The sequence below is a fragment of the Ciconia boyciana genome, chromosome 11 (assembly GCF_034638445.1).
Source record: "Ciconia boyciana chromosome 11, ASM3463844v1, whole genome shotgun sequence".
NCBI classification, from domain to species: Eukaryota; Metazoa; Chordata; class Aves; order Ciconiiformes; family Ciconiidae; genus Ciconia; species Ciconia boyciana.
This window is the reverse complement of record NC_132944.1, coordinates 7,359,457-7,387,246: the sequence shown is the minus strand read 5'-3', so window position 1 is coordinate 7,387,246 and position 27,790 is coordinate 7,359,457. Positions and strand designations below refer to the sequence as shown.

The 27,790-nt window shown below is 46.3% G+C and overlaps 2 protein-coding genes across 3 annotated transcripts; one reads left to right on the top strand and one right to left on the bottom strand.

Moving 5' to 3' along the window:
• The first annotated feature begins 128 nt into the window (after nucleotides 1-128).
• Nucleotides 129-19,054, top strand: WDR82 (WD repeat domain 82). Its single transcript, XM_072875965.1, has 9 exons — nucleotides 129-551; nucleotides 5,772-5,869; nucleotides 9,248-9,314; nucleotides 9,519-9,618; nucleotides 11,660-11,776; nucleotides 12,581-12,736; nucleotides 12,826-12,895; nucleotides 14,734-14,876; nucleotides 15,371-19,054. The coding sequence occupies exons 1-9, from the start codon at nucleotides 391-393 to the stop codon at nucleotides 15,398-15,400; spliced, it is 942 nt and encodes a 313-aa protein (XP_072732066.1). The 5' UTR covers nucleotides 129-390; the 3' UTR covers nucleotides 15,401-19,054.
• A 1,037-nt stretch (nucleotides 19,055-20,091) lies between these two features.
• Nucleotides 20,092-27,724, bottom strand: PPM1M (protein phosphatase, Mg2+/Mn2+ dependent 1M). 2 transcript variants are annotated; one of them, XM_072875961.1, is made up of 10 exons: nucleotides 27,458-27,724; nucleotides 26,056-26,179; nucleotides 25,118-25,372; nucleotides 24,534-24,664; nucleotides 23,876-23,960; nucleotides 23,429-23,547; nucleotides 22,882-22,945; nucleotides 21,841-21,948; nucleotides 21,393-21,541; nucleotides 20,092-21,128 (listed from the first exon to the last, which is right to left on the bottom strand). In XM_072875961.1, exons 1-10 carry the CDS (start codon nucleotides 27,682-27,684, stop codon nucleotides 20,984-20,986), a joined length of 1,407 nt encoding a protein of 468 aa, XP_072732062.1. In that variant the 5' UTR covers nucleotides 27,685-27,724; the 3' UTR covers nucleotides 20,092-20,983. The 2 variants fall into 2 exon arrangements, with proteins under 2 accessions (XP_072732062.1, XP_072732063.1); XM_072875962.1 differs by having other exon boundaries at nucleotides 24,534-24,646; nucleotides 27,458-27,723.
• Between the last annotated feature and the right edge of the window lie 66 nt (nucleotides 27,725-27,790).

Sequence of the window (27,790 nt, the reverse complement as noted above, 5' to 3'; positions counted from 1 at the left end):
ACAGGCCACCTCCCCGCAGCGCCCTCCCCAATCCCAGCAGGCCGTGCGCACGCCCCGCCCCCCCCACGCCGAGCTCCCCCAACGCCCCGCAGGGGCCGAGCGCGCGCCCCCCCCACCTTCCCAGGGTGCCCCGCGCACCGCCCCCTGCCGTTCCCGGAGCAGCAAGATGGCGGACACAATGAGGAGGAGCCGCCTCTCCGCGGCCTGAGCGGGCCGAGCCGAGCCGGAGGGCGCCGCCCGCCCCGGCCCGCCGCCCCTCCCCGCCCTCTGCCCATCCCCGCCGTCCCGCGAGGCCCCGCACGTCCGCTCCCGCCGCCGCCCGGAGCCCCGCCCGGCTCCCCTCAGCGCCGCCGCCGCCCTCGGCGCGGCCCGGCCCGGCCCGGCGGCGGGATGAAGCTGACGGACAACGTGCTGCGGAGCTTCCGCGTGGCCAAGGTCTTCCGCGAGAACTCGGACAAGATCAACTGCTTCGACTTTAGCCCTAACGGCGAGACCGTCATCTCCAGCAGCGACGACGACTCCATCGTTCTCTACGACTGCCAGGAGGGCAAGTGAGTGGCGGGGAGCCGGCCTGGCCCGCCCCTCTGCCGGGCCGGGGGAGCGGGGTGCCTGCCTCGGGAGGGCTGGGGGAGTTTCTGGGGCAGGGTGGGGCTGTGAGGGGCGCCGGTTTGGCCGCTGCCCGCTGCGGCGTTCGGGGAGAAGCTGTGCCCGGCTCCGCACCGGTGCGACTGCGCTGAGGAGGTGGCAGGTCTGGCTGGTAATCTTTAGCTTTTCTTTTCTTGTTTTTTAGCGTAGGCTTGTAAGTGGAACTGCAACGATGTCTGACCCACGGGGGGATTGTAAACGGCTAAATTGGGGCTCAGAGGTGGGAGCAGCATGGTTTTGTCTGCGCTACGGGTGTCTCTGCTTGTTATCTCTGGTAGGCTAGAGCCAGTGATGAGGCTGGAGCCAGCCATGGTAATTTCCCAAGTGTGAGAGAGTTCACTGCTGTGAGAACTAAATAGTTGTTAAGTTTAAGGGGTTGAGTCTGGTCACATTTCCAGGTCTCGGGATTGTTACAAATATGCAAACTGACTTCTCAGGCTTCTCTGGACTTAAGTCTTGCTGATTAAAATAGAAGCAATTGCTGTGAACAGTGCACAGATGTGCCATTTTAAACAAGCTAATTTGAGTGTAACTTCTTGGATAAATGCTTTAAGCCAAAAGGTGAAGATGGTGTGGCGTGTGTTTACTGTAACTTCTAAAAACTTCATCGTGTTTTCCTTAAGAACCAGTTCCTAAGTGGTGTCTGGAAGCATTGCAGGAAAAGGTGGTCCTCTGTGCTTTAAATCCTTTTCTCTAGTTGCATTTTTATCTGTAAAGCACAGTTAAAATACATGTGTGATTTACGTGTGTCTTCAAACGTTGTCTTAATTTATATTTAGTCAATCAAGGTGCTTATTGATTTCTGTTACTTAAGATTAATGAATTAAGGTGTGTGTGTTTCTCACTGAACAGAGTTGTCTAGTTTATCTTTCTTCTTTCATTGATCACACAATGCTCATCCAGAAATTTGCATGGCACTTGAGATACGGTGCTCTTGTTCAGAGGATAAAACCGTGCAAATAAGACCACCAGTAACATTTGCAGTTGATGTCTTGGAACGTACACAAAAGGCATTTGTATTCTATGAGAGTTGGAACAAATTGAGCCCAATGATGTCATCATTCCATTAAAATCTTTCTCAGTTGGTAGAAGTATGCATTTGGCTGCTTTAAATTCTTTTAAGTTTTAATTTTCATGTGCTTCTTGGTGTAGAGATGGAATTCTGAGGTGATATTTTTTTTGTAAATTCAAGACTAGAGACCATCCCATACATATAGAAAGTGAAAGAAAGATGAGCATGTGTATTGTAGGAGAGAGAATAAAAGGACAGGGTAATGCAGGAATGAAAAAGAAATGGCTTGGGAGTACCAGGAGGTAGATGTGTCAGTGTTGTGTATATTTTTTAGTAAACCAGATATTCCTAGTCCTCCTGCCTTTTCAAGCAGACCAAGACATCGTACTTGCTGTGTTTGAAAGATTGCATCCTGCATACTTTCTTAATATTGCAGAACACTTACTATATGTTATTTTACACTTCTGTTTAGTTTGCTTGCTTTACACGTTAAAATTGTTGGTGTTCCCCATCTGATAGAGTGAACTCTTACTTGAAATTATTTAATTTTTATTTGTGTAAGAATAGGTAACTTTATACGTATGGTGTCTGCCATGGATTGTATTCTAGATCCTAATTATATAGCATAGTAGAAGGGCTGAGTGATGTTAATGCAGATGGTATTGATTGCTCTTCCCCTTTGAAACTTGTAGAGAATAGTTTGATGGGTTGGGAGGCATTTAGTCCTTTCATCCCTATCTCCATCTAGTCCTGATGTATGCTTTACAGTCAGAGGGTTTGCTTTAATTAAGTTAAATGTAGAAGATCGATAGTCGTCTGCTGCAGTGCTACAGGGCAATGAGAGTAGTTTCATCAAGGTAACCCCTGTTTCAGGATGCATTTATCTAGTGGCTATAAAATTAATTTGAAAGTTTCTCTTGTACTATCAATTGATTTAAAAGTGTAACTGTGATTTTTAGAGGTACCTAGGGATGCAGGACACACTTTTTCTCTCACCTGGAAAGTTTTAGCAGTGAATTACTTTGTCACTAGAGATTCACATGGAGATGAAAACCCAAATCTGTGACTGATCATTGCTGTGACATGGTGGAAATTGGCAGTTTCAGGCCTATAGTTTATTTTCTTTCTTTAACCACCATTTCAAGGGCCTGGAACACTCACCTTCTTGTATATGTCATTGCTAGCGAATGTAATGGCCAGGAGGAAATGTCCTGCTTGCTGGGTTTCAGTATAAGATACCCTACTTCATCGAACGGCCTGAATGTTAAAACTATTCACCATGTAAAAGTGGCAACCTTTGGGGTTTTTTTCCCCTGTTAATGAGCCGTTCTGCTGTTAGAATTAAAATGCAACTGTATTTGGTTATACTTTGGGTACACCCTCACCTAGTTTGCTTTGTTTTGCCATACCAAAATGAGCCATACAGCTACAAGAGTCGTTACCAGTATGACCAAGCCCCATTTCACTGAACGGCAGTTTCTGAAAGTGTCAGGACAGTTTAAGCAGTGATGTGTAGCCAAGGGCTGACAGGGCAAGATTATCTCCTTGAAACACAGATTCTCTTATCATGTATATCCTGAGCTTAGGCAACAAGCTTGAAAAATTTGTCCTGCTTCTTCATGAGCATCCAATAATTTTGGACCTGAGATTCCAATTCTATTGCAAAATGTGTAAACAACTAAATTGTTGTTATTTTTTTTAACTAATTCTGCATCACCAAATATCTCCACAATAGGCTGGCTCAAAAGCATAACCAAGAGGCTTACCTGTGTCTGTTAGGGCTTAAGAATGAACTCTGAAAACTTTTATAACAGCGTTGTGCGTTGGGATGTGCAGCAGTCCTTGAGGCTGGGAACAGGAGGCTCGTGACTGCAAATTTGTAACTCTGGTATGACATAATGGTGGTCTAGCAAAAGTTTAGCTTGTATTTTAGTATATATCAATTGTGTATTATTTATACAAATAAAAAGGTGATGGATCTGGACTCCTGCTTAGCTGTGGTGTTTACTAGACATATCAGTGAGCCTGGTTTTGGGTGATGGTTTTACCTGCAGTAGTTAGTGGTTCCAACCAAGGCACAGATATTATTACAAACCTCGCCTGTGGTTTTTTTCATCTTTGTAGCAGATTTGACTGTGATCTCGTAAAGCATTTTTCTTTGGTGATATTGCTTGATTAGCAAGTGAGCTGGATGGATTAACCTTAAGCTTGGAATTACATTTAGTGATTGTGATTTGTTTAAAAAATATGTAAAACTTAGTTTTCTCGGTTGTGTTTTTAAGTAGTTGATTGGGAACAGGCGGTCAGTCTTGTGTGAAGTGACATGCTTCTGCTTATAGCAGCTTACATGAAAACTTCACCTTTCTTAAAAAACAGAAGTACTTTCTTTCCTTTTTTTTGGTAAATGTGCTTTTGTTCATCTGTTGATCTTTATTGTCTCTGTGTATATTCTTTGGTGTATATTCTCTTATTCTGAATAGAACTTCTAAGCTTTTAACTTCTCATAGATAAGGAAGAGCCAGACTAGCCATGAGAGTCCTAGTATGTTTTGCGTTTTTTGTCGGGGTTTTTTTTTGTTTTGGTTTGGTTTTTTTCCTTCCAATTTGGTCAACAGCATAGCTGAGGTAACTACAGAGAGCAGTATGGGGGAATATATCAGACATAATGTTACAGAATTCTGCTGTCTAAATTTACATTTGATATTTTAAAGCACATGTTTATATGTACTGTTTTCAATTTGTAGCATGTTTGCATCTGAAAAATTGATCTAGAAGTCTACTGGAGCAACTGAGGAAGAATATGTTGAGATTTGGTCTAAGTGGTACATGTGGTGTATGGGTTTTAATTACACTTGCTGTATTGGCTTTCAGTTAATGGAAGCTTGTCCCCAGCAAATTCGTTTGAAGTCAAAGCCCTATGGCTTCTGCTGTTTGAGAATTAATCTTTAAGAATGAATGTCTATTTTTGTTCCGATATGAGAAGTCTCCAACTCATGCTTTCATTTGGGTGTGTCAATTTGAGACTAATGAAAATAAGGAAAAAGTTGAGCATTTTAGAAATACCTTGTCAGAGGGTGTAGCCTGATAAACTTTTCTTTTGGCAGTGATATTGGTTTAAACTGCTCCTGCTGTTTGTTTCCATTCCCATGCTCTCGTCCTTGGTTTGTGTTGGTAAAATATTTTGTGGGCCTGTGTAATAACCGGAGTTATGAATTTCTGGATTAAAAATAACTCCCGGAAGAGATTGTATAATTTCTGATGTTGATTGGTACCCCTCTTGGTTGACTGCCCAGCTTTGAAACCACTGTGCTACCTCAGTTGAGGAAGAAAGGGGAAGGAGGGTGGTGGACACCTTGCACTGCTTAAACAGGTGCTGCTGCTGCTGCAAGATACGCTTATTAACCAGCTACTCCTACATTTACTTTGCAGTTTAAATTTCTAGTACTGCAGTACATCACTTGCTTACCAGACCCCTAAAAATCCAGTTCTGTATGTTGTCTTCACTCTCACTAGAATGTCTTTAATTCTGTTGCAAAATGTTACATTTGAGTTTCATGCTTTAATTAAGATTGGATATGAGTGTAATTCTCCAGTAGGTTGAGAGTCCCTGTGTTACCATTGCTTTTTTAGACTACTGGTATATATACATGTTTGTGTTAATACTGAGAAACCCTATTCTGAATGAGATGCCCTGTTCTAGGTTTTGAAGTAACACAGAACAAAAAGACAAATTATTCTCAAGCTAAATAAGCAGCAGATGAATTAGAGGTTTGGATAGGCAAGGGAACGATAAAGCAGTGCTGCTTGACATTAAGGGCTCATTATGCTAGCTCCTTGCAGTCTTTTTACAGTAGACATCATGGAGAAAAAGAATTTTTGGAGGAGACAAAAGGTGTTACAGGGAACTCCTCAAGCCTAGGGATGGTCTTGGAGAAAGCACCAAGGTGCTCATTTGAAAATCAAATACAAATGCTTTTTTTTCTTTGTATAAAAACATCTGACTACTTGAAACAATCTTGTAATACCTCAGTGAAAACAGGCCTTGTTAATGTGGTGAGTTTCAGTTTGAGCTTTTTGTTGCAGTGAATGCAATTACTTCTGCTTCCTTCTGACAGACCAAAGAGAACGCTGTACAGTAAGAAGTATGGAGTGGACCTCATCAGGTACACACACGCTGCCAACACTGTCGTGTACAGCTCCAACAAAATAGATGGTAAGTGATCTGCTGGAGTTTAGCATATTTAATATCCTTACACTTAAAACTATATGCCTGGATAAATAGCTCTAAAGAGCTGGGAAAAAATTATAGCAACTTTTCAGTGATAAATGTGCTGTCAGAGACAGAGGAATTAATGTTCATCTCTAATGCACAACTCGGTGATATCCCCTTGAGCATGCTGACATGAGTGTTGTTCACTGCTGCAATAACTAAGGGATTAAACATTGTTTGTGCGATAAAAGTTCGGTTCTTGATCCTGCTGTTCACTTTGCTGTTTGATACCCGTGCCGTCAGGTTCCATGTCTTAATTTCTTATGTGTGAAATGAGGTAGAAGGAGCATGTGGCCAGAAGGTCAGCTAAATGCCATAGCTCTGTCTGATACACACACAAGTCAACTGCAAAGGAAGGGAATGTTTTTCCATTCTCTGTATGCAGCAGGGAAGGCAGGAAGTTCAGGTAACTCAGCAGATCACCAGCCAAGCCTGGAGGAGGTCACAGAGCTCTTCTGAGGCTAGCTTTGCTTCTGTTAATCTGTTTTTTCCATGTAGTAGACAAAAAAACCATTTTCATGCCATTTCTCCACAGTCAGGGTCTGTGATAGCTACACTCTGTAAATCGGTGACATCAAAGGGCTTCTAGAGCTTCATGACAGGCTCTCAATTAATGTATTTGAGTTTAATTTAAAATTCAAATTTAAGACCTGGCACAGATAGGTACATTAATTCTTCTATCAGGCAATACTTCCTAAGGTTGGAAACAGGTAGTGTTAATTTCAAATTTTGTCTCAATTTTGTTTGTTGTAGTCAGTGTCTGACATTTTTTCAGTGAACAAGTCTCTTAGCACAGCACTTTATAAATGGATTTTAATGTCGTATTTGTAAAGTCATCATAATTTCTGGAACAGTGGTTTCGTTTTGGTTTTTCCTTTGCAGAGATGGAGCTTGACAGTAGAGATACTGGTGCCTTGTGTTGTGTGGTAGATTACTTAAGGAATTTAGAAGAGTATGAATTTAGAGCAGATGGAAGTTAAGAGTTAGGCAGTCAGGTTAAACTAGAACAAGCTGGGCCTGAAACTAGAGGAACAAGGAAGTTTCCAACGGAATTGGATTTAATGGTGTAAAAGGATTAGAAGTGTGACGGGAAGCACTTGCCTTTTTAGTCTGTTTCACAGCCTACTTATTTTTTTTAATAAGTTTTTACTTTGTTATGTCACATTTTTTTGACTTGGCTGTTATTTAATTTACAATTAACAATTTAATGAACCATTTTTAATGCCATTTTGAGTTGTGAGTTTTGGTTCCTCAAAGGCTTACCAGTGCTTATAAACAAAAACTTTAGAGTCTTCATCCTGCAGGGTAGCATTATGATAAATACTTAATTAGAAGAAAATAAGATAGAATGTGAAAGTATTTGTTGCTGTTACGAACTGTAAGCCTAATAAAACCATCAGTGTGTTCTGTAGGGGTTCAGATACTTTGTAGTCCCTAATGCATGCAGTCTTGGGCAAGGTGCATTGTATTTAACCTGATAACATAGTTATTGGGAGGGAAAATTAACCCAGGAACACGTTACAGGAGGGCTGGCGCTTGCTTCCAAGCATTTTGTGTGTTGGAGTTGCTACCAATCCACTTACTTCTGAAGATTTCCTCAAGACCTTTGAGCCTACTTCCTCTTGCCTGATTCCAGGCTGAGGTAGTAGTTTGTACAGTTTGAGGGTCTATGATACCACCCGGTACAGGAGATAACTGTACAGGCCACTGCCTTGCCTGGGACAGAGCGCTGCCAACAAAAAGGATCACAAAGGATCACAGTTCCTCAGTGCTTCCTCTTTAGCAAAAGAAGATGAAATTCTGCATGGATACTTTGGAAATCAGGTAACGACAGTTCTTGCAGGAAAAACTAGAGATGTATCTAAACAGCATGCTTGAAGTGTATTGGTTCTAGCCGTGATGGGATGTGACACTGGTGTTGGGGACTTTGGAGAGTCACCTCAGGTCACTTAGAGCCTTTTGGAGTGGTATGTCACCAGCATCACGTTTCCAACTTGATCAGTCAGCTTTAGTTTTCTTGTCAAATACTGGAGGGTGGTCTAGAACTCTGATCTCAGCTTGATGTGAAACCTCAGGCAAAAATGGTAACTTGATCATTTTTTCCACAGAAACTAAATTTTGCTGAATGAGCCTTTCAAAAATCTCTGAACACAGTAGCCTTTATGAGTGTTAAAATGCTCTGTGCATATTGCGTCCTCCTGGCTCTTGTTCTTCCGAGTCAAAAGTAAAAATGTCCTTTCCTTCAATTTATCTTTGGAGCCTCAGCAGGACTTGTTGTTACAGCAGTGTGGAGTCTCTTGGTGTTGTATTATGCAGGTGCATAATGCAAATCTCTTCCATCCAGCAACAGCTTAAACTAGTATCCTTTAACTAGTGTGAGAAGGGATTTTGCTGATGCTGCTTTCAGATATCAGAGGTTTAACTTGTGCTCTTCACGTTTCATTGCTCAGATGGATCTGCACATAAAGATTAAAAAGTGGCTCCTGTGCTTTAATAATTGTTTCCTCTTACAAGGATTTATTTTAATTTTGGGAGAAAGTCTCAACAGCATCTTCCAAAATTCTGGGCTACTCTTGGTATGTTCATCTACACTCAGAATAAAATTACCACTTGAAAAATGTTGTGGTGCTGCTCAATATATGTTGAAGATTGCTTTAAGTGCACTAAGCTTTAGATTACTCCTCTGTCCTCTTCTTAAAGCTTAGCTGCTCTAAGTGCAGAGAATGTGTGAAGCTGTTGATTGTCAGATTAAAAAAAAGAAGAGAGATTTGCTACTTTTTAATGGTCTTGTCCTGGCTTTGAAGTTCATGTTTTTATCTTCTCGTTGGCTAAATGCTAGAATTCACACATTTCCTATGCTTACTGTTTAGTTGGAGATTTATTTGCTGGATGTGTATGTAGGTAAGACAGCAAGATTCCTGTTGTATAGCAAAAAAAAAGTGGTAGTATCAACTTTGTAAATTTGATACTCTCAATTTGTGAGAATGATAGAATAAAACCTACTGGTACTTAAATTTTAGCAACTTTGAAATTAACTTGCATAAATCACGTGACAGTTTGCCTTTAAGATGCAATATGACTTCAGACTGTGGGAAGTATCTTTTCCTGGTGCCTGATTTCCAGTTCTGCCTTGGAAACGAAGTTGTTTTATGTCTGTTTCTAACTTGATTCTGTTTCAAAGTCTGACTTGAAATCAAATGACCAGAGTTATTCACTGTGCAAGATTGCTGTTGCTGTGGGGAGCAAGTTTACTGTGTGACCACTTTTAGGTAACGTTTGGTTCATGGTATAATGGAGCATATGGTTTGTTTATGTTTTCAGATACAATCCGATACCTCTCCCTGCATGACAACAAATACATTCGGTATTTCCCGGGGCATACAAAAAGGTAAGATTTGGCTTGGAGACAGTACAGGAGAAATTGAAATAATGATTGTAATGAGCTTGAGTTATGTTACACTCGATTCACTCTGGTTTTCACTTTGTAGAACTGTTCATGGCAGTTACAAGCTTGTACACAACTGTTGGGGAAGGTGTTGCTCCGTTCACTTCTTTTGGGTGTCTCTGATGTGTGTGGTCTTCTGTGTTGCAGAGTGGTTGCTCTTTCAATGTCTCCAGTGGATGATACTTTCATTTCTGGATCCCTTGATAAAACTATTCGACTTTGGGATCTCCGCTCTCCAAATTGCCAGGTAGGAGATCAAATTCATGCGCATAGTGTTGCATTTTCAGTTAGAAGGATGAAAAATGGATGTGTGCTTGTTATAAAACAGAAATACTGCCAGAAATGTATGCTGCTGATTTAGTGTTGACACCTTCTTGGCATGCTGAAGGAGCCTTGATCACAAAGCTCTGAGAAATATGTATGTCGCATTGTGTAATGCCACTCACTTTCACCTATGCCTCTGCTGGCGAAGCACTGGGAAGAGCAAGAAATAACACCCACAGCTGATGAAACAAGAGAAGAGCTGGGTGTCAGCTTGTTCATCAGGCTGCTACCCCATGCAGAGAGTGTTCTCTCTTAGCCAGCATCTCTCCTGGGTTGAGAATGCATCTTATCTGAGTGTTTATAGTGTGTGTTTAAAATTGATGCCTTGATGCAATTAAATTTGATGAAGAAATTGATGATCTAAAGTAACACAGCCACCATGTGGTCTACTCCCTCCTTGCATCACCTTCGTTGTTCATCAGACCTGTTTGTGAGCAGATTTAACTCTCTAGCAAGGCAAAACCGTATTTGTTTTTATTTATTTGTTTTGCTGGAATACTTTACTGTACTCTTTTTAGTGGAAGCAGGCTTGTGTGGGCTGAGAAAAGTACCAGAGCTGGCAGCAGGGGCAGGAATGAAAGACTAGGGGTAGAGTCTCCACCTTTTACTGGTGATGAGCTGTTTTGTCCCTATCTCTGGACACGTAGTGTTGTGCTCTCATATTTTCCCATCTCACTGGGACCATTTTGCTTATGAGGGGGCTATTTACTTATTCCAGATGATGTAACTGTAAATGCAAAAGGAAGAAAAGGTTACATTTCTTACAAAATTGTTCTATCTGTCTTAAAACCAAGCTTTTTCTGACAAGGAATCTTAATTTTGCCTTTCTCTGGGAGTATGCCTTTAATGCCAGCGTGTAGGTTTCCCTTGGGATGAATCTCAATCTCAGAATTGCTACAGATGAGATAGGGTTGTAAATTCAGTAGCAGTTCTGTGATTTATGCTAATGCCTGAAGTTGGAAGAATGGTAAAACTTGTGACTGGAAGCTGCATCCAGCAAAGTTTGGGAAACAGGTTGAGTGTTACTTGTAATTTTCAATTTGCCCATGAGATGGCAGCCGTAGTACCTAGAAATATGGGGAAACCAGAGATGTCCCACTTGCGAGGGCCCTGAGTATTGGCTAGCTTACTGCCTAGCCTTCAGAGATCACAGGGAAAACTGACCTAAATTGGAAAGAAGAGAGGAGCAGTGAAGTCTCTAGACTTCTCCAGAGAAGAATGGTATTTCAGAAATGCAGAAACTTCTTAAATGTATTGTTGATTTAATCAAAGATGTGTTCTTATTTATGTGCACACAGTTACATAAAGACATTTGGCTAACATGCACAGACCTGCCAGTCAGGATACAGAAAATTATATATCTTGTTGGCTTTTACCAAATTTTCTCAAGTTTTTTCTACTACATGAGTTTAGGGAAAAGTTAACATTAAAAATAAACACTGATAGTAATCTGTCAATTTTAATACGTAAGGTCTGTTGGCTTCCAGAAGGTATGAGTTTTCATTAAACAGGCATGGAAGGTTCAGCAGTGGTGTTCACTGGAGCTGTTTCTACTTGCTTTCAAAAGACATTTTATTCCCCTCCTTCGCAACCATACCTGGTAGAGCATTGCTATGAATCCCAGCAGCAGTGTTTTGTGGCACTGTCTGGTATGGTTATTAATACAGCCACATCATCCTCCCGTGTCTGGGTACTTTTTGAGTGGATGACATCTCAAATGAGGTCTTGATGTTCTGATGTAAACTTTGTCATTGCAGCAAACTAGAAGCTCCATATGATGACCTGAAGTAGTTGGAGTTGCTTTTGAGAAGCTGAGTTCTGAACCTTTGTAAAACTTCAGTATTTACAATTGAAATTAAGTTGTTCCACCCATAGGCTACTGTCCTGCTCACAGTGGGCTCAAAGGGTGATGGTAGAAATGTGAGCATCAGCTTTGTGAAATAATTTGGACTTCTATTTTCTAGGGTTTAATGCATCTCCAGGGGAAGCCTGTGTGTTCTTTTGACCCAGAAGGGTTGATTTTTGCTGCTGGAGTAAATTCTGAAATGGTGAAGCTTTATGATCTCCGTTCTTTTGACAAGGTGAGGTACCCTAACTTCACTTCTTACACTTTTTATCTTGCAAGAAGTAGTGTAAACTCAGTGCTCAGAGGCTGGATTTGTTTACTCCAGCTTACTGTCTGGGGGTGCCTACTTGGCACCTAGAGAGTTTTTGGTAAGTAAAGATCTCTCAGACAGAGAGGGGTATGCGCTGTCACCTAATCCTGAAATTCACTCTTGAACCAATGTTAAACTAGTTCCGCTAACTCTTTAACCTGTTCCAAACTCCTCTTTAGGCTTTTTCTTGTTGTTGGGTTTTGGTGTTTTGCTTGTATTTTTTTTTTCCTTGCTGCTTATTCTGGAAGAACACTGGCACAGATGGAGCCAGGATTGTCAGAAAGGATGGAAATTTCAAAGGAAACTAATTGGGTGGGCAGCTGAACTGGCTAAGCACGGAGCATAGTTAGTTCCATGGTTTTCAAAAAGTCAGATGACAATAACACTGACTCAAGCTCTTTCTCTAATTTTGATTAGTAGCCTTGTTTGAAAACTTCATCCTACCTTAAATTAATTTCTGCTGTTGAATGTGGTAGTGTATGGGACTATTGGGTATTGAAACACCCTACTGTGGCTCTTTTTTGCTATAGAAACTATGGATTCATACTTCCTTGAAACTTACACATGCAGTGACATGTTCTTGCCATGACACTTTTCTTTGGTATCTTAGGACTAAAGATTTCCTTTTGAAAAATCCTAAACTTTTTCCTGAGCTAAGGTTAAAAGCAGACTTTTGTTAGCAGCAATGCATACAGAGTCTACATTGTATTTCCTGTTTTCTCTTTGAAGGGGCCATTTGCTACATTTAAAATGCAGTATGATCGAACATGTGAGTGGACAGGCCTGAAGTTCAGTAATGATGGCAAGCTCATCCTCATATCGACTAATGGAGGGTTCATTCGACTGATTGATGCCTTTAAAGGAGCTGTCCTGCATACGTTTGGGGTGAGCACGTTGCCTGTGCAGATGCCCTTTGGTTGCAAGATTACTGTGGACACACTCTCTACTACATATTCTCCTGTTTTCTGCCATAGGGTTATAACAATAGTAAGGCTGTCACGCTGGAGGCATCATTCACACCAGACTCTCAGTTCATCATGATAGGTAAGATAATTATTCTTGAAAGAACTTCGGTGCTCTCAAATTAGGTGTGTTACGTAGGACTAAAGTTGTGTCTGTGTTGGGAAGCAGAATGCATTTAAATAATACAGTGCAGCTGTAAGCTTTCTTTGCATTGACAGTTTTCTGTTTTGTTGGTTTGCTCAGCATTTTCTAGACTGAAACGTAAACAAGCCTGCAAGAAGACTTTTATTTTTTTCCTTTAGATATGAAAACTATGCCAAAAAAAGATAAGAAACCAGCAAACTTTTGTAATGCGTGGAGATCTGTCACATAACTTATGTCAATGATCCTCACCCTGTGGCTAGGATGCACTCATGTGCTGCCTCTAAGTGTTTTGGGGCTGTATGTTGTGGCCTGCCCTCCATTACCTTGATGAACAAGGCACCTGTCTGTGCTTGGGCGATTGGTCTCATAGCCTGGTGCGTTTGTACACCTCCCAGGGACATTCTTGCACTGGCAATGTGCTGGGCAGCTGCATTTTGTTCATGTGGCTCTTGTAAATTCCAATGTCTGTGGAACAAACTCTGCTTAACCCTTGATAGAAGCAGTAGGCATCAGCCTGATGGCTCCCAGCATGATTCCTCTGGCCCAGGCCCCCTTCCTCACCCCCTGCAGGAGGGACTCCTGAGTGAAGTGGGTGGCAAAAAGCAGTTGCAGCTCTTGTAAAGCCTGGTGCTGCAGGTTGGGCACCCCAAGGTAAGTGCTTCAGATACTCTGCTGCCCAACAGGACCCATGAACACAAGTCAGACATATTTGTGTGGTGCTGCCCTCTCCTAGCACTTTCTTTTTGTTCTTATTTATATGTCTGGTACATCAAATATGTTTAACTTTGTGGTAATTGGAATCCTGATCCTCATTTTTCCTGGATGAGTGATGGTCTTGGCAAAACTTCTTTTTTTTGTTCTGGCTGAGAACTTCCTGATTGCAGAGAAGGCGGGGGGGGGGGGTGTCTTTGTTTAGTCTGTCTCTAGAGAGCACTTGTATTGCACATATTTACTTTCCTGCTGTGCCCTTCCAAATGAAAACTATAATGGAAGAAGTTCCAAAACACTTATTTCTGTTCAGTTTTTACATATGGTTAAGTTGTAACTTGTGCTTCTTAATTTTTCCTCCTTGAAAGGCTATACGTATAAATACAGAAGCAGAAGAAAATTCCTTGCATTTTTATTAGGAATCCTATCTAAAATGAGACTATTATAATTCAATTCTGCTTTAGTGTTAAGTGCCCAGCCTCAGAGTTTGCGAAATGCCATGTTAAAGTGAAAAACCTATCCCGTTGTAGCAATGTGGAGAGTTGACATCTCCAGTGAAGCTTCTGGTATTTGGCATAGTGCATTGCAGCCTGGTTACCTTCAATGGTAAAGCCTTTGATTTGATTCTGTGCCTACCAAGTGAAATATTTATCTCCTGTGTCTGAACTGAGAACTTGTGTGAACAGTGACTCTTATACCCAGCTTTTGGCCTCTTGCACATGGGTGCAAGTTGGAAAGGGTCTTTCCTCCTTAGCTGGATGGTGTCAGCCCTCCTTTTCTACTGGGTGACTGTAGTTGTTAACCTCTTTGCCAGAATAGCATTGCACTGTTGCATAGTTGAGTCTCTGCAGTGCAAAGATACAAACCTACTGTTTGGATACAGGTGTGTAAATTTTAGTGATGTTTTGTAAATGCCCTAGTGATACTTTGAGAATTTTAAAGTTAAGCTATGAAGACGAGGCATGCTTGTTCCTACAGTTCTCTGACGGAAACCATTATGTACTTCACTTTCTCTGCTGGCCTCTCCAATGTATCTTGCATATCTTGTTTTCCATTCCTGCCTGCAGGTTCGGAGGATGGGAAGATTCATGTTTGGAATGGGGAAAGCGGGATGAAGGTGGCTGTGCTGGATGGGAAACACACAGGTCCTATAACCTGTCTGCAGTTCAATCCAAAATTCATGACTTTTGCTAGCGCATGTTCCAATATGGTAAGGAAAGTGTTTTAAGTTCCTCCTAGCTCAATGAAGTGCTGACCCTTTTAGAAATGAATCTGAGATGGCTCAGTGCCACTGATGGCTGTTTCCTTGGGCTTTGGTGAGAGCCTGGTCCCTGTCTGTCCCACCTCGCTTGTGCCTTACCTGGCAGGTAGATATGTGGGGCAGCACACCTGGCAAGCCAGCTTTTGTACACACACCTGAAAGCAGAGCAGTGAGTGCGCACGCAGAAGTACGAGTCTTTAGGTCACTGTGCATGGCTGGTATATTCAGTTTGTGTAAGACTGGCTTGCTCTGGAGAATGTGCAATGCAAACCAAACCAGCTTAAGCAAGGATTGTAACCTTAAACTGCTGGGAGGGTGTTGCTGCCTCTTTGGTAGTCTGCCTGTGTGCTTACAGGAGGTAGCAGTGATCAGCTCCTACAGTGTGCTGTAGGAGAGATTTGTGTTCTGCTCTGTAAAATATGTTCTTTCTTTCCTCTTTGTAGGCCTTCTGGTTGCCAACTATTGACGACTAATTCCTATGCTGCGGCTGCTGTCAGATGACTTCCATACTGCGAACAGCAGCACATCATTACAAGCATAGTATTGGAATTGCCTGGGTCTCCTAGACTGTGTTCCTGTTCCTACGTATGTTTCCTTATGTCTTACCTTTATTTGCTGCATTCCTTTGTGAGGACTCTTCCACTTGGCCTCCTAGCATGTTCAGAAGCGGCATGCTACATGTTCTCACCTTCCAGTCTGTGCCCAGCAGGCTTCAGCTGAAGTTGGAACTGACAGTATTATTTCTAAGAGCAATGAAGTCTGTTTTATTTACAAAACATTTGTGGCATTTTTTTAAGCTGTAATTGTGTGTTTTCCTTCTGTAAGTGCACAAGGCTATTGATGTTCCAAGGTGGAACGTGCAGTTCCTTCCCATAAGTGCATGTTTTTCACATCTGGGATCTCTGGTTTCACTGCAGTCCACAGATGCAAAGTTACTTCTGTGCCAAATGTGAACACTGACAGTTTTCAACTTAAACAGCAGATGCTGGATTCTCTGGCAGTGGAACACGTGCCGAAAGAGTGGGTGACTGTAAATATGCATTATATATCCTGTCATCCTTTTTTTGGTGATTTAGTGTGCAACAAACCATATAGGTTTTGTCCACTGCCAGAGCTTGCTGAAGCCTCCCTGCTGTTTGCTGTGCCAGCATCCCAGAGGGCGCAGACAGTACTGATGAAGTCCAGTCAGCAACCCAAGCAATAAAGGAGTCTGTCAGCAGGAAGATGGAGAAACCAAACTGAGACTGAAAGCACAGTCTGCCTGTGTATCTTCCTTATGTATCATCTTGGCTGATCTTACTTGTAAATATCGTGGGGGGAGGGCAGTGGGAATGGGCCATATTTTTTTACTTTTAGATATTAAAGAATATGATGTGGGCCAGTATTGTGGGGTGTCTAGGCTGTTTACCTTCACCGATGCAGTTTTCCCCTCCTGGTTTGTAAATAAGCTCCATTAAATTCTCCCCACACCAGGCTTAGACCTGTATCCCTTTGTTGATAAAACTGACATGCAGTTAGTTCATCATGCATTTTGTTACAGGCCCTGCAGGTTTTCAGCGATAGCCCCAAAAGAGCGATGCTTCCTTTGTCAGATGGTGTCTTCAGAATTGAATTTTTAAAATCTTACGTGTGACTCTGCTGACTCTGTTTTGCTGTGGCCCTGCTCCAAGGAACACCCCTGCAAGAGATGGGAGGGACATGCTCTCCTGCTCCAGAGGGGCTTGTGGACGAATGGCACAGAAAGGCTGGCAAGCTGGTCTTCAAGCCTGGTTCCAGTTTCTTTTTCCTGAAACACTGCATTGATCAAAGGCATCCACCAGTAGGTTGGGACAGGCTCAGCGTAAATGTGGTGTTCATTGTATTCTTGCCTTTCCAAACACACTTGGCTTTATGTGCTGGGTCACAGCATGGGAAGTCCATTCTTTCCCTCGCCCAGTCACCTGCGCTCCCCCTCTCCTAAATGTAAAATGCTGGTAAGGTGACAAGCACAGTAATGGGCATGTTCTCTCTGCTCTCAAGTGCCAGTCCATACTGGAAAACAGTGCTCGAGCATTTTACCTTAGGTCAGTTGTCTAGATGTTCCCCTCTTACAGCAAAGTTCATCTCAACTGTGGGGCCCTGTATATAATTCAGAGCATGTCTCCCTGGAAAAGTAAAGCGGCTTGTAGAACAGCTTCCTCCGTTTTGCTTTTCCTCGCCTTTTTCTTTTTTTACAGCCCTTGCCAGCGGAAATCTGCTGTGCTAAGAGCTGGGGATGGGGAATGAGCATTTCTCCGCTGCTGGTGCCTTTAAAGTAGCAGCGCATGCTGAGCTGCAGCATTTGCCTGTGACAGTCGGCAGGAGGACTGCCCACACGAGGCAGTCTGATAAACTTGGCATTTGAATTGATGCTGCGGTTGAAGCTTCTCCTTAGGCTCCGTGGCTTGCCTCTGCTGATGCTACTGCACGAGTTCAGAGCCATTTCTAACAGCACGGTCTGTGATGTGAGTTTGCTGTCCGCCAGACTGGAGGAGCGAGGGGAACAGTGGACTGATGCTTTCGATCCTGCCAAACAGACCTGCTGTTGGAGATGCAGATGAGAGATTCATACTACTACACCAGCATCCCTCTTCCGGCTTGTGACAGTGGGACAGCACCTCTAAATGCCCAGCGCAAAGGGAGATGGTTATCTCGGTCCTCACAGTTGAGTAGTTTTCCACAGCCACCTCTTCAACTCAGTATTGTTGCATTTCAGGCTGCTTGGTGCTATTTTACCATTGTTGGTGTTTCTGTAAGCAGCTGTATTTTGCAGAGGTTTTTAACATACAGGTATTTGGGGTTTGTAGTGCATTTTAACAGTTAAACTTTAGTGTTCAGTAGCAAATTGTCTTTCAGGGTTTTACCAACTCTGTTGCCTGAAGAAGTGAACAGATAGCCCCCAGCCATTTTTCTTGTTACTTTTCACAGGGAAGCATTTGGAAGTCTTTTATTCTAAAAATGCTCTTGGCTAACGTGGTTTGAGTGCTTGTCTAAAAACTGTTGTTCAGCGCTCTTCCGCTTGCGGTGTTGTAAAACATTGTGCGTTGCAGCATGAAATCTTTAAGAAGAAGAGGACCAAAGGACTGATCTAGAAGGACACATACACTAAGAACATCAGTGGCTTTCTGGAGGGAAGATAAATTTACAGGTTTGTGCACAACACAGCACTAATGCTCAGTTCAAAATTAAAGCTGAATGCCTTCTCAGGGCTGATTGCCACCCACACAGGCAAAGACATCTTTCTTGGTTGATGTAGCACTGAGTGTTTTCCATCTGCCTTTAAAAGAGGGCAATGTGCCAAGTATTGTCAAGGAACTTGAGTATCTCGTGTTTCTAGAAGGTTAGATGGGAAAGGTGAATAAAGCTTTTAGCTTCCAGCTTCTATGTGCTTCTCTTAAAGCATCGGGATTGCGATTCCTGTGCTCTTCAGGGCAGCCAGCTAATGAGAAACTGACCTCATTAAAACAGCTCTCCCAGCTCTGATGGAGTGTCCAACCTTATGTAAAGCCAAGCAGGAAACGGCATTCCCCCTCCAAATTTGACATTTAAAAGATTAATCCCCCCCATGTTCTTTGGGATGAAGTAAAGACATTTCTTCAAAACAAGGGGGAAGTGAGACTCAACAGCCCACTTCTGAATAAGCAGTGGTGGTGGCGGCTGAGCACATCTGCTTGGGCTGTAGGAGATTTGGGTGTAATTCTCTTCTCCAAGTTGGTCTTTGAGAGAGTTTTGGTTTGGTTTTTTTTTTTTTTGAGGCTCCCAGGTCCTTGGTTAATGTCCCAACCCCTGCTCTGGGAGACACAGGAACAATTGAGTGAACAAATTTGGAAGCAGCAGTGTATCTTTTCCAATGCCTCTTGACTGTATTTGCACTTTAAGAGACTTCACCTTGGTTTGAGGTCAGGGGCTAGGATCCTGGCGAGCCTTTTAGAAACTGGTCTCTTTGGTCATGAGCTGGTATGCGGAGTTTGACTCCTAGGTGGCATCTGCCAGATGAGTGTAAATACATAAAGTCATATTATGCTTGGTCACAAAATACTACGTATGTGGAGAATTCAATGTTGTGGCTGTTAACAATAAATATTTTGTAGAGAGATCGAGTGCTGTAAATTCTGTGTTTGTCCAGTGTGATACAACTTGCCGTTTTCTTGGAAGGGAACGGGAAAATCATCCATTTTTTTTAAAAGCCCCTTCATTTCGGAAAGTCAGAAGCTCTGCAGTGGAAACTCTGATGCTCTGAAGCTATCCCTACATAAACTGCCCGTTTTAAGAGACACTTCTTGCCCAGGAATGTATCAGGATAGGGAAGCGGACTTGTGACAGCTACTTGCTTGAGGTATGGTCCCCTAGGTAGAGGGATGTTCACAGAAGCCTGTGGTCTGGATGGAAGAGCTGAGCCCTTTCTCAGCAGGAAGGCAGGGAAACAGCTTGTTGCTTTGGAGTAACAGGAGACTTGGATCATTACAGTCAATGTATATATAGCATTACAGCTGCTGTAGGGGGAACGGCAGCTAGCATCAGGTTAACATGGGTAAAACCCCATGTGCATCATTTTCAGGTTAAACTCAAGAGGATGGGGGAAAACCGAAGATGAGAGAAATGGGTTTTTTTTCCTATCCCTTGTTTAAACCATGAGCAGATAGCTGAGAAGGCTGCCTCATTCCTGGGTCCAGGCCTCCCACTGCAGGAAATCATCTTCTGACACCTAGCCCTAGGGGTAGTACTGCTAAGGGAATACTTCTAGTGACAAACAGGTTTTCAGCAAAGACAACACCAAAGCAAAAACTCCTCTGCAATTTTCTAAGGCTGTTTTTCTCCATCTCAGGTCTGTGTAAAACCTCTGGCAGGAATAAAACTGCAGTAAGATGCGTGGGGAAAAAAAAGTCTTCTTGTTTGGATGTTCATCCTTGTTGAACTTACAAATTGGGTTTGTCCGCTTCACTAGGGAATCCTGCAACTTGTGTACTGAATCATGAAAACAAAAGTGGGGACTCAGGGGGGATGGGAAACTTGTCCAGACCTGAATTTGCCTGGCTAATGAACTGGTTGAGAAGCAGATCCTCAGAGTTTAAGGCACAACTCAGTTTGGCACGTCTTCTGCACTGCTGTTCCTGTTGTAATGAGCATAAGTGGTTCTGATTCAGCAGTGCAGACAAATTTGAACAAACAGGTTTTATTTTACTTGGAGCTTTTCTACTAAATCAGCTGATGTACTTAAACACTTCGGTTCTCATCAGCGCTACTGCTACAAAACCACCCTTGCTGTCAGAAATGACCTGAATGAATAGAAAAAGTGTTACCAAGTGTTGTGGACCAAGATTTGTTAGAAATCCGTACGTTGCATTACATGCTAATATACTTAAATGCTCTTAAATAACAGTAAGGCATGTATCTTTACACAGGAGGCTCCTGTACACCAACGTGTAGCTTCATCTGCTAACATCGTCTGTTTTGAGGTGGTGCTGCCTACAAACGGCAACTTTCTCAAGAGGTCTGGGCTACTGCTTCAGCATTTGCATCAGGCAGGCACGGCCATGCCTAATGCTGTCTTAGCAGCAACTCCTGGGTTTTCAGTACATCTCACATTACAGCAAATGGATACGAGGGACACTTTAGCTTACGCATCCAGCTTTACACAACTTAAAGTCTGATTAAAATCCAGCTCTTGAGACCAGTTGGATCTCAATTGATCCTCGTTCTTCAATATTAAAAAGGGAGAGGGGTCACTAGAAATGTGCATTTGAGTCTGGAAATAGTACCCTTCAGCTTGCTTGGCCCCCTTTGCAATTTCCCCTTGGCCCAACAAAGAGAAAGGAATAAGGGGAATGATTTGTTGCCCGCTGTTCCTCTCTTCCATATTCTTAAGGAACTAATGTTCTTGTTGATCTTCTGCATAAGTGCTAGCTGTGCATTTCAGGTTCCACTGCAGATGGTTTTGCTGGAAGAAAGTGTACATGCACAGCAGAAATCCCTCAGTCTTGGGCTGATGCTGAATAGCACCACAGTAGGGAGACACAGAGATCCTGCATGTCATGCCGTCAGTCCTCATCCCTGTTGTGAACTGGGATGACAAATACAGAGATGTCATCGTAGGATGCCTCGTGGCTGTCATCCAGCATCCACTGGTGGCCTCTCTTCTTTCCCCTTGCTCTGCATACCAAGTACTTGGCCAGTTCTGAGAATCTGTGGGTGGAAAAAATACAAGGTTTGGTTTAATGTGGCACTATCCCTTAAGAACAACATTAAGATGTGGCTTTGTGTTGCTGAAATAGACACCAGCTTTATAATTGTTTCTTTAGGATGGGGAAAGATTCAGAGGCAGTTTCCAGAGCCACAGAAAAGAGAGCTTGGCCATGCCAGAGCTGACCTAGGAGCAGAGTGATCTCAGCCTGCTTTTGGTCTGACCAGGTTCTCGGGAAGGGAAAACGACGGCAAGGCTGGTATTACCTGTGAGGATCTGTCCTGTTTTCTGCAAGGAAACTCCTGACCATATGGGCCACCTCTTTGTTGCACAGAACATCCCAAAGGCCATCGGTTGCCATGATGAGGACATCATCTTCCTTAATGTCATGCAGAGCAAAGTCAAATACGTTCACCTGGGAAGCACAGGAGTAAATCAGTGACAATTCCTGCAATGTACCGGAGAGGTCAGGGAGATGACTCTTCCTCTGAGAGAGGACTTAAAGTGGGACCAGGGTGCTTTGAATCTTTTGCGTCCCCTTGCTGCTATGCTTCTAGATTCCTCTGTCTTGAGGATCCTCTGGGCAGCATGCAGAGAGATGGGGGATGGAAAAAGGACACGGCTAAGACCTGCCAGGTCTGTAAAAGGTGGGTGCTACAGCAGAGGAGCAGCCTGTTTAATTCCATCCTGCAATTCCCATGTGCCACAACTGACCTTGGGAATACAGGAGAGGAAAGGTTTGACTTCGATGTTGGTGTCGATGACTTTGAGTTGATGATCCCCCAGACCTCGAGAGACAGCCAGAGTCCCCAGCAAGCGAGCCTGGCCCCAAACAAAGCAAAATAACTTTAAAACCTAAGAAAGTGGCACCTTTAAAGGCTAACGTGTGGCTCGTCCTGACTGATCTATGTGTTGCCTTTAGGACCCTTCTCCAAGCATCACCCAGAGGTGCCCCTGGAGATTTCAGAGATGGAGGAATGATCAGAAGTGATGGCCTGATGCGAGCGTGGAGACAGACAGCCTGCAAGTGGATGGCTTGTGGTGGCCCGTGCTGTGTTCTGGAGTTAGTAGCATGTACTCTGGGTAATGCTACAGACCTCAGGAAGCCCATGGTGGCACCTGGGTGGCGAGGAAGAAAACTGAGTTGGGGGGGGGGGGGGCGGGCAGGGAAAAAGGGTCCTTCTGGCAAAGGAAGCTCTGCACTGACTCCTTGCAAAGGGGGTGGCATGTGGGTTGTAGCGCTGGCCTGCTCGACCCCAGCAGGCAGACTGGATGTGTGCAGTCATCGCTTCTCCCTGCTGCCTCCTTCCCTCTCCCAGCTCCTTTTCTCAGCCTCTCCTTGAGGAAGAGGGTTTGTGAGAAAGGCGCTAGTTAGAGCTGGAGGAGACAGTCCAAAGTGGGATCTGATGAAATGAGTTCTCATCTGAAGTGAGTTCTTGTGTGCAAGGAGAGATGAGGAAAGGGCAGGCTGGCTCAGGGCTGCTGTCTGCTCTGCTAGCAGGTGCTCCGGAGGAGGGTGCAACCTCTCTGCTCTGGAGGGCTCTGGTTTACACCAGCCAGGCAGCTTGGCGCTAGTGAAGGGAGCTGCTGTATCGGGGCTGTGGGACTGCACCGTGCTGGACAACCCCAGAGCACTGGGTGCTCCACAGCTCCAGTCTGTCGTAGCGCCCCGGAGCGTGACCATGAGCGACGAGGATGCTGAGGACCCCCAGCAGCCTTGCCTCTGCCTTCCCAGTGTGTAAAGCATTAAGCTACCTGCTTCCCATGACCATGGACAAGAGGATACTTGAGGTCAGCTTTCTCCACCGTCTTGTATCCCCTAGAACAGAGGATTCAGCATTGATTTGGGATTTGTCTGACTTGAAGGTACAACCCAGCCCGAGCATTTTGACTGTGATTTAACCCTTGTGGTGTCCCCACGCAACTGACTGAGGCAGGGGCAAAGTGACTTGCTGAAGCAGATGCAGTGAAGAATGACCCCTTGCCAGATGCCCAGGGATTTGTCCCTCCCCTCTTCTTCCCCAGCTTGTACCTGCACCAGGCTGGGGCTCTCTGCACCAGCCCCACCTCACAGGAGCCCACCATCTCAACTGCTCCCTAACCACCCTGCCAGTGCCCCAGTCCTTCAGTCGGGGGGGGAGGCTGCTCACAGAATCCTTCACTTGATCTGTCACAGCTTTGCACCGTCAAACCTGCTGCTCTCGCCAGTGGGGCATGCCCCTTCTCCTTTCACCTCCCCATTGCTATGAGCAGGTAAAGCTGCCCTGTGCCACAGCCTTATCCTCAGGCAGAAAGGACTCACCAGCCCTCCATGAAGTAATCCCGGTACAGGACTTTCTGGCCCACGTCATCTCCCTTCAACCTCCGTGGAAACTCAAAGCGTGTGAACTCGCCGTCCAGGAGCTTGGGGAAAAGAAAAGCCTGGAGGAGGGAATGAAGGCATGAGGATGGACAGACTCTGCTTCAGCAGAGATGGGCACCAAAAATGCTTCTGCCTCAGGACTGGCACTCCCAGCAGCAGAATGGAGAACAGAACTGGGAAAGCACATCTCAAGGGGGATGTGAGCATCTCCTATACTAAAGGCTGTTGGCTGAATCTTGCCCCCAGCCCTCCTTGGCTAGTGCCAGATGACATTCTGGCCACACAGTGGCCTTCGAGGAAAGCTGGTGGTCCTCTTGCCACAAGCTCTCTCTGACCCAGTGGGATGCTCACAGCTGGATTGTCTGATGCACGGAAGGAGTCACTCACCAACTGCTGGATTCGCTGCCTCTCCGTCTCGGGTGTGAACTCACAGCTCATGGGCACAATGTTGTCCTTCAGAACAAGAATCGCCCTATGAGGGGGAAGAGGCAAAAAGCTGAGCTGTGTCCGTCACTGCAGCCCTCCTCTTACCGAGGCTAGCCCCAGGGTCAGCCAGGTGTGGGACTGGAGGTAACCAGCAGCAGAGGAATGCCAGAGAATAGCTCTGCATCCAGGAATGTTTAAAAATGCTGGTGTATTTTAAATAACTCCATTGCAATTGCATTGTTGCAGCAGAGAACTGAGCCTGCCTGGTTTGACGATGGTAGAGCTCACTGCTAGAGAAACGGTGGGCCAAGGCCAGATGAGGAAGCTCTTTAGGATGCTTTGAAATCACCTTCCACTTTTAAACACCTTCCACGCTGAGCTTACTGCTGCACTACCATCCCAACACTGCCCTGTGGCTGGGCAGTGTTAGTCCCTTGAAATCCTCAAACCCTTCCAGGGGGCATGAGAGCATCCGTCCATCCAATAGGTCCTGTGGCAGGCAGGAAGGAAATGGCTGGGCTGCACATTTACCTTCCATAGGGTTAATTAAGATGCTGGAAACCTTGCTTATCTCCCAGCTCTCATCCCCCAGCAACTTTGCCCTTTTATTTTGGCTCACCTGCTGTCCCCAGCATTAGCCACATACAGCTTTCCCTGGAAATAAAGGGCAGCCAGAGCAGTGCAGCCTCCTGTCTGGTTCGTAGCTTCCATCTCCTGGCCGATGACTTCATCCTGTTGATTTAAACAAGCCTGGAGAGTGACATGAGCTGGGCTGCTGCTTTCTGCAGCTGCCTTGTGCCTCCCAGCAGAAATCCAGAGCCAAAACTGATTGCAGATGGGCCATGGGAAAGCCAACAAAGCTGTTGCTACTGGACTAAGGACTGTTTTAAGAGCGTGATGGGGAGATCTCAAACCTGTATGCGCCGTATGAGTCTGACAATAGCCACCGTCTAGCCCTAAAGAAACGTATCCCCTGGGCACAGCGTAGCTTTGCTCTGGGTCAGCACTGCCAACGTGCAACAGAACTAAGGCAGATCTTGGGGACCTGACCCAGCGTGATCTCAGCACGCTTAAAGGTACGGCCGAATGTTCCTGCCTGCTCGATGAGCTGTAGAACTGCAGAGCTTGCCCACCCTGGGAAGCAGGGAGGGACAGACTGACTGCTTGGGGCAGCAGGACCAGTGCCCTGCACAGGGTACTCACACATTCCTGGAAGGCATTCTCCAAGGCTCCCACCACCAGGTCTTCAGCATGGATGTGCTTCTCCTCCACAAACTGGGGGTCGCTGTCGCAAACACAGCGTCCGCTCAGATGCATGGGGGGACGGGCCTCTATGATGCCTCCCACAACCTCCTCCAGCTTCTGCTTGATGCAGTAGTGCAAATAGTTGGAGGCGATGATGGCAGCTTCTGGGCCACCGTGGCCGTCAAACAGTGCCCAGTAGTAACCAGTCAGAAACTGCAGTGGGGAAAAGGGAGAAGAGAACAAAAGGGAGCTTCAGAGAGGGAGAAGACAGGGGCTGGAGAGAGGTCGTGCAGATGGCAGGCTCACAGCCAGGATGTTGCTGTACATGTTTCGCCTGGCTCTTCCACCCCAGCTACCCTTCCCTGCTGCCAGTTAATCCCCTGTGCAGCTCAAACTCATGTGACGCCCATGGGCTGCTCTGCCAGAGCCATCATCTGAGCTCTGAGCGGCTGGATTCACAGCCACCCACCCTTACGCGCTATTCCTCTGGGTTTAAGGGGAGATGGGGCTACTCCATTTTACAAGAGGCGAGGCAGAGCCGCTCCCAGGTGAGAGCATCCCGTGTGCCTGGTGCACGCTGCTGTCCCCCAGTGATGACAACACACACCGGCCCTTGAAAGAAGAGCAAGGACAGTAGAAGAAAGGTGAGGGCACCGAGTAAAGGGCTTGGATGACCTCAGATGCTGCAAGGCATGGGCCGTGGAAGTAGAAATGGCAGAGCTGGGCATTTGCTGGCCAGACATAGGGTACACGGGTCCCCTAAATGCATCCAAGGAAGGATTGCAGCATGAGGGCATGTAGGACTGATGGGGCAACCCCATGTTTCCTGTACCTGGGCCCTTGGGTGCGGACCAGGGCTGGCAGCGGGGTGAGCACAGCCTGCCCATGGGCTATACCTGTGTGGAGCACAGGATCAGCCATTCCTCGTCCTCCTCCAGGCCCGGCTCTCTCCTCCGGATGGAGATCTGACAGCAGGCAGCCTGGTCCTCGTTGAATTCCGACTTCTCAGCATTGATAACCCTGGGGGTGCAAAGGTTCCAGGTAAGGCACGCGGACGCACTGCACCTTGCCTGCTCCCAGCCAGCTGTGCTGGGTGCTCAGCAGCCACGGCGAACAGCTGCACCTTGCCCCATCCTTCCAGCCCCATGCTCCCTGCTCCCTTTTCAAACTCGAGGATCTCTTTGCTGGGGACCTAAGCAACAAGTCCTTTATGTGCAGCAGGAAAAAGCTTGGTCAGGGACACAGGGACAAGTGGCTTTGGAGCACCCTGGCCTCAGGCAGCCTTTGTCAGCAGCCCACACTGTGCTATTTCCTTGGTGACACAGTGAATTGCAAAACCACCATCACTGTTTTTCCTTCCAGCCTTGCTCATGTTTGTTCCCGGATGGGAGTTTGCTCTCTTTGCACAGCTCAGAGGTTTCTGAAATTCTGGTCTCCCCCACCTTTGTTTTTAAGGCGCTTTGCTAGGAGCAAGGGGATGGAGGCCCAGTGCCGCTAGTCCCAAAAACCACCCCCCACCCCTAACATCCTCCCTGCTCCCCCGTCCCTTCCCCCTGCAAGGGAAGGTTTTCTGCCAACCGCCGCCCAACACAGCAGCCCCATGGAAGAGCCCTGCCCGACCAGCTCCCTGCAACCAGGGTGCGGAGCAGGGGACGGGTGACATCCCAGCGATAAAATTACAGTGTAAACATCGTTGCATTAGAGGCTGGGCTGACCTGATGCTGCTCTCAGGCGTGCCCCTGCCACTTGTCACAAGCAATGGTGACCTGCTCTGCGGCTGGCAGGCTGCAGGCAGCTAAATGCAGGCAGGGAGGTGGGCAGGTGTGTCCCACGCTGCTGCCAGCCACCGAGGGGGAGGGAGAAGGGCCGAGGAAAAGGGAAAGGGGCCGCCACGTCAAACTTCGCGCTGCTGCTGTGCCTGGAGGAGGAAGCTGCTGCCCTCCTTGCAGGCGGAGGCGGGCAGGGGGGCGATGTCTGCCTGCGAGCCCTCTCCAGGGGACGGCTGGAGCTGCGTGCCCGGGCCGGGGCTGCAGCCCAGGGGAGCAGCGTGGGGGGAAGAAGTGGGGTGCGACCGCCCCCCTGGGCACCAACCCAGGAGTCCCCTAAACCCCCCACGCACCCCCTACACCCCCCAAGAGCCCCCTAGCCCCACGCAGACCCCGGAGTCCCCCCAAACCTGCGCTACCCCCCCAAAACCCTACAAGCACCGCGGGAGCCCCTCTAACCCCGCGCCCACGCCCCCCCGGGGGTCTCCCCGAGCCCCTTCCCGGGGCGGCCCCGCTGCCGGCCCGCACTCACTCGGCGTAGCCCGCGCCCCAGGGCAGGGACCGCTCGGGCCCGGTGCCCCGCACGGCCCGCCCGCCCCGCGGGTTCTCCTCGACGCCGCCGCCGCCGCCGCCACGCAGGAACTTAGGCCGGCGGTAGCAGAGGGCGGCGGGCGGCGGGCCCGGCCCAGGCCCCTGGGTGCCGCCGGGCCGCTCGGCGGGGCCGCCCCGCCTCAGGCGCCGCAGCCACTCGCCGGACATGGCGGGGCCCGCTTCGGGCACGCGCGGCGCCGCCAAGCTCCGCCAGGCGGCGCCACAGCGCTGCCCCGGCGCGGCGGCTCCTCCCCGGGGCGGGGCGGGGCGGGGC

Coding starts and splice junctions, on each gene's coding strand:
- WDR82 (XM_072875965.1), top strand. CDS start 391: ATGAAGCTGACGGACAACGTGCTGCGGAGCTTCCGCGTGGCCAAGGTC. Junction 5,870..9,247: donor CAGCTCCAACAAAATAGATG/GTAAGTGATCTG, acceptor TTATGTTTTCAG/ATACAATCCGATACCTCTCC. Junction 9,619..11,659: donor TCCGCTCTCCAAATTGCCAG/GTAGGAGATCAA, acceptor TCTATTTTCTAG/GGTTTAATGCATCTCCAGGG.
- PPM1M (XM_072875961.1), bottom strand. CDS start 27,684: ATGTCCGGCGAGTGGCTGCGGCGCCTGAGGCGGGGCGGCCCCGCCGAG. Junction 24,665..25,117: donor AGAATGCCTTCCAGGAATGT/GTGAGTACCCTG, acceptor GTCACTCTCCAG/GCTTGTTTAAATCAACAGGA. Junction 21,949..22,881: donor TCCATGGTCATGGGAAGCAG/GTAGCTTAATGC, acceptor GTTTGGGGCCAG/GCTCGCTTGCTGGGGACTCT.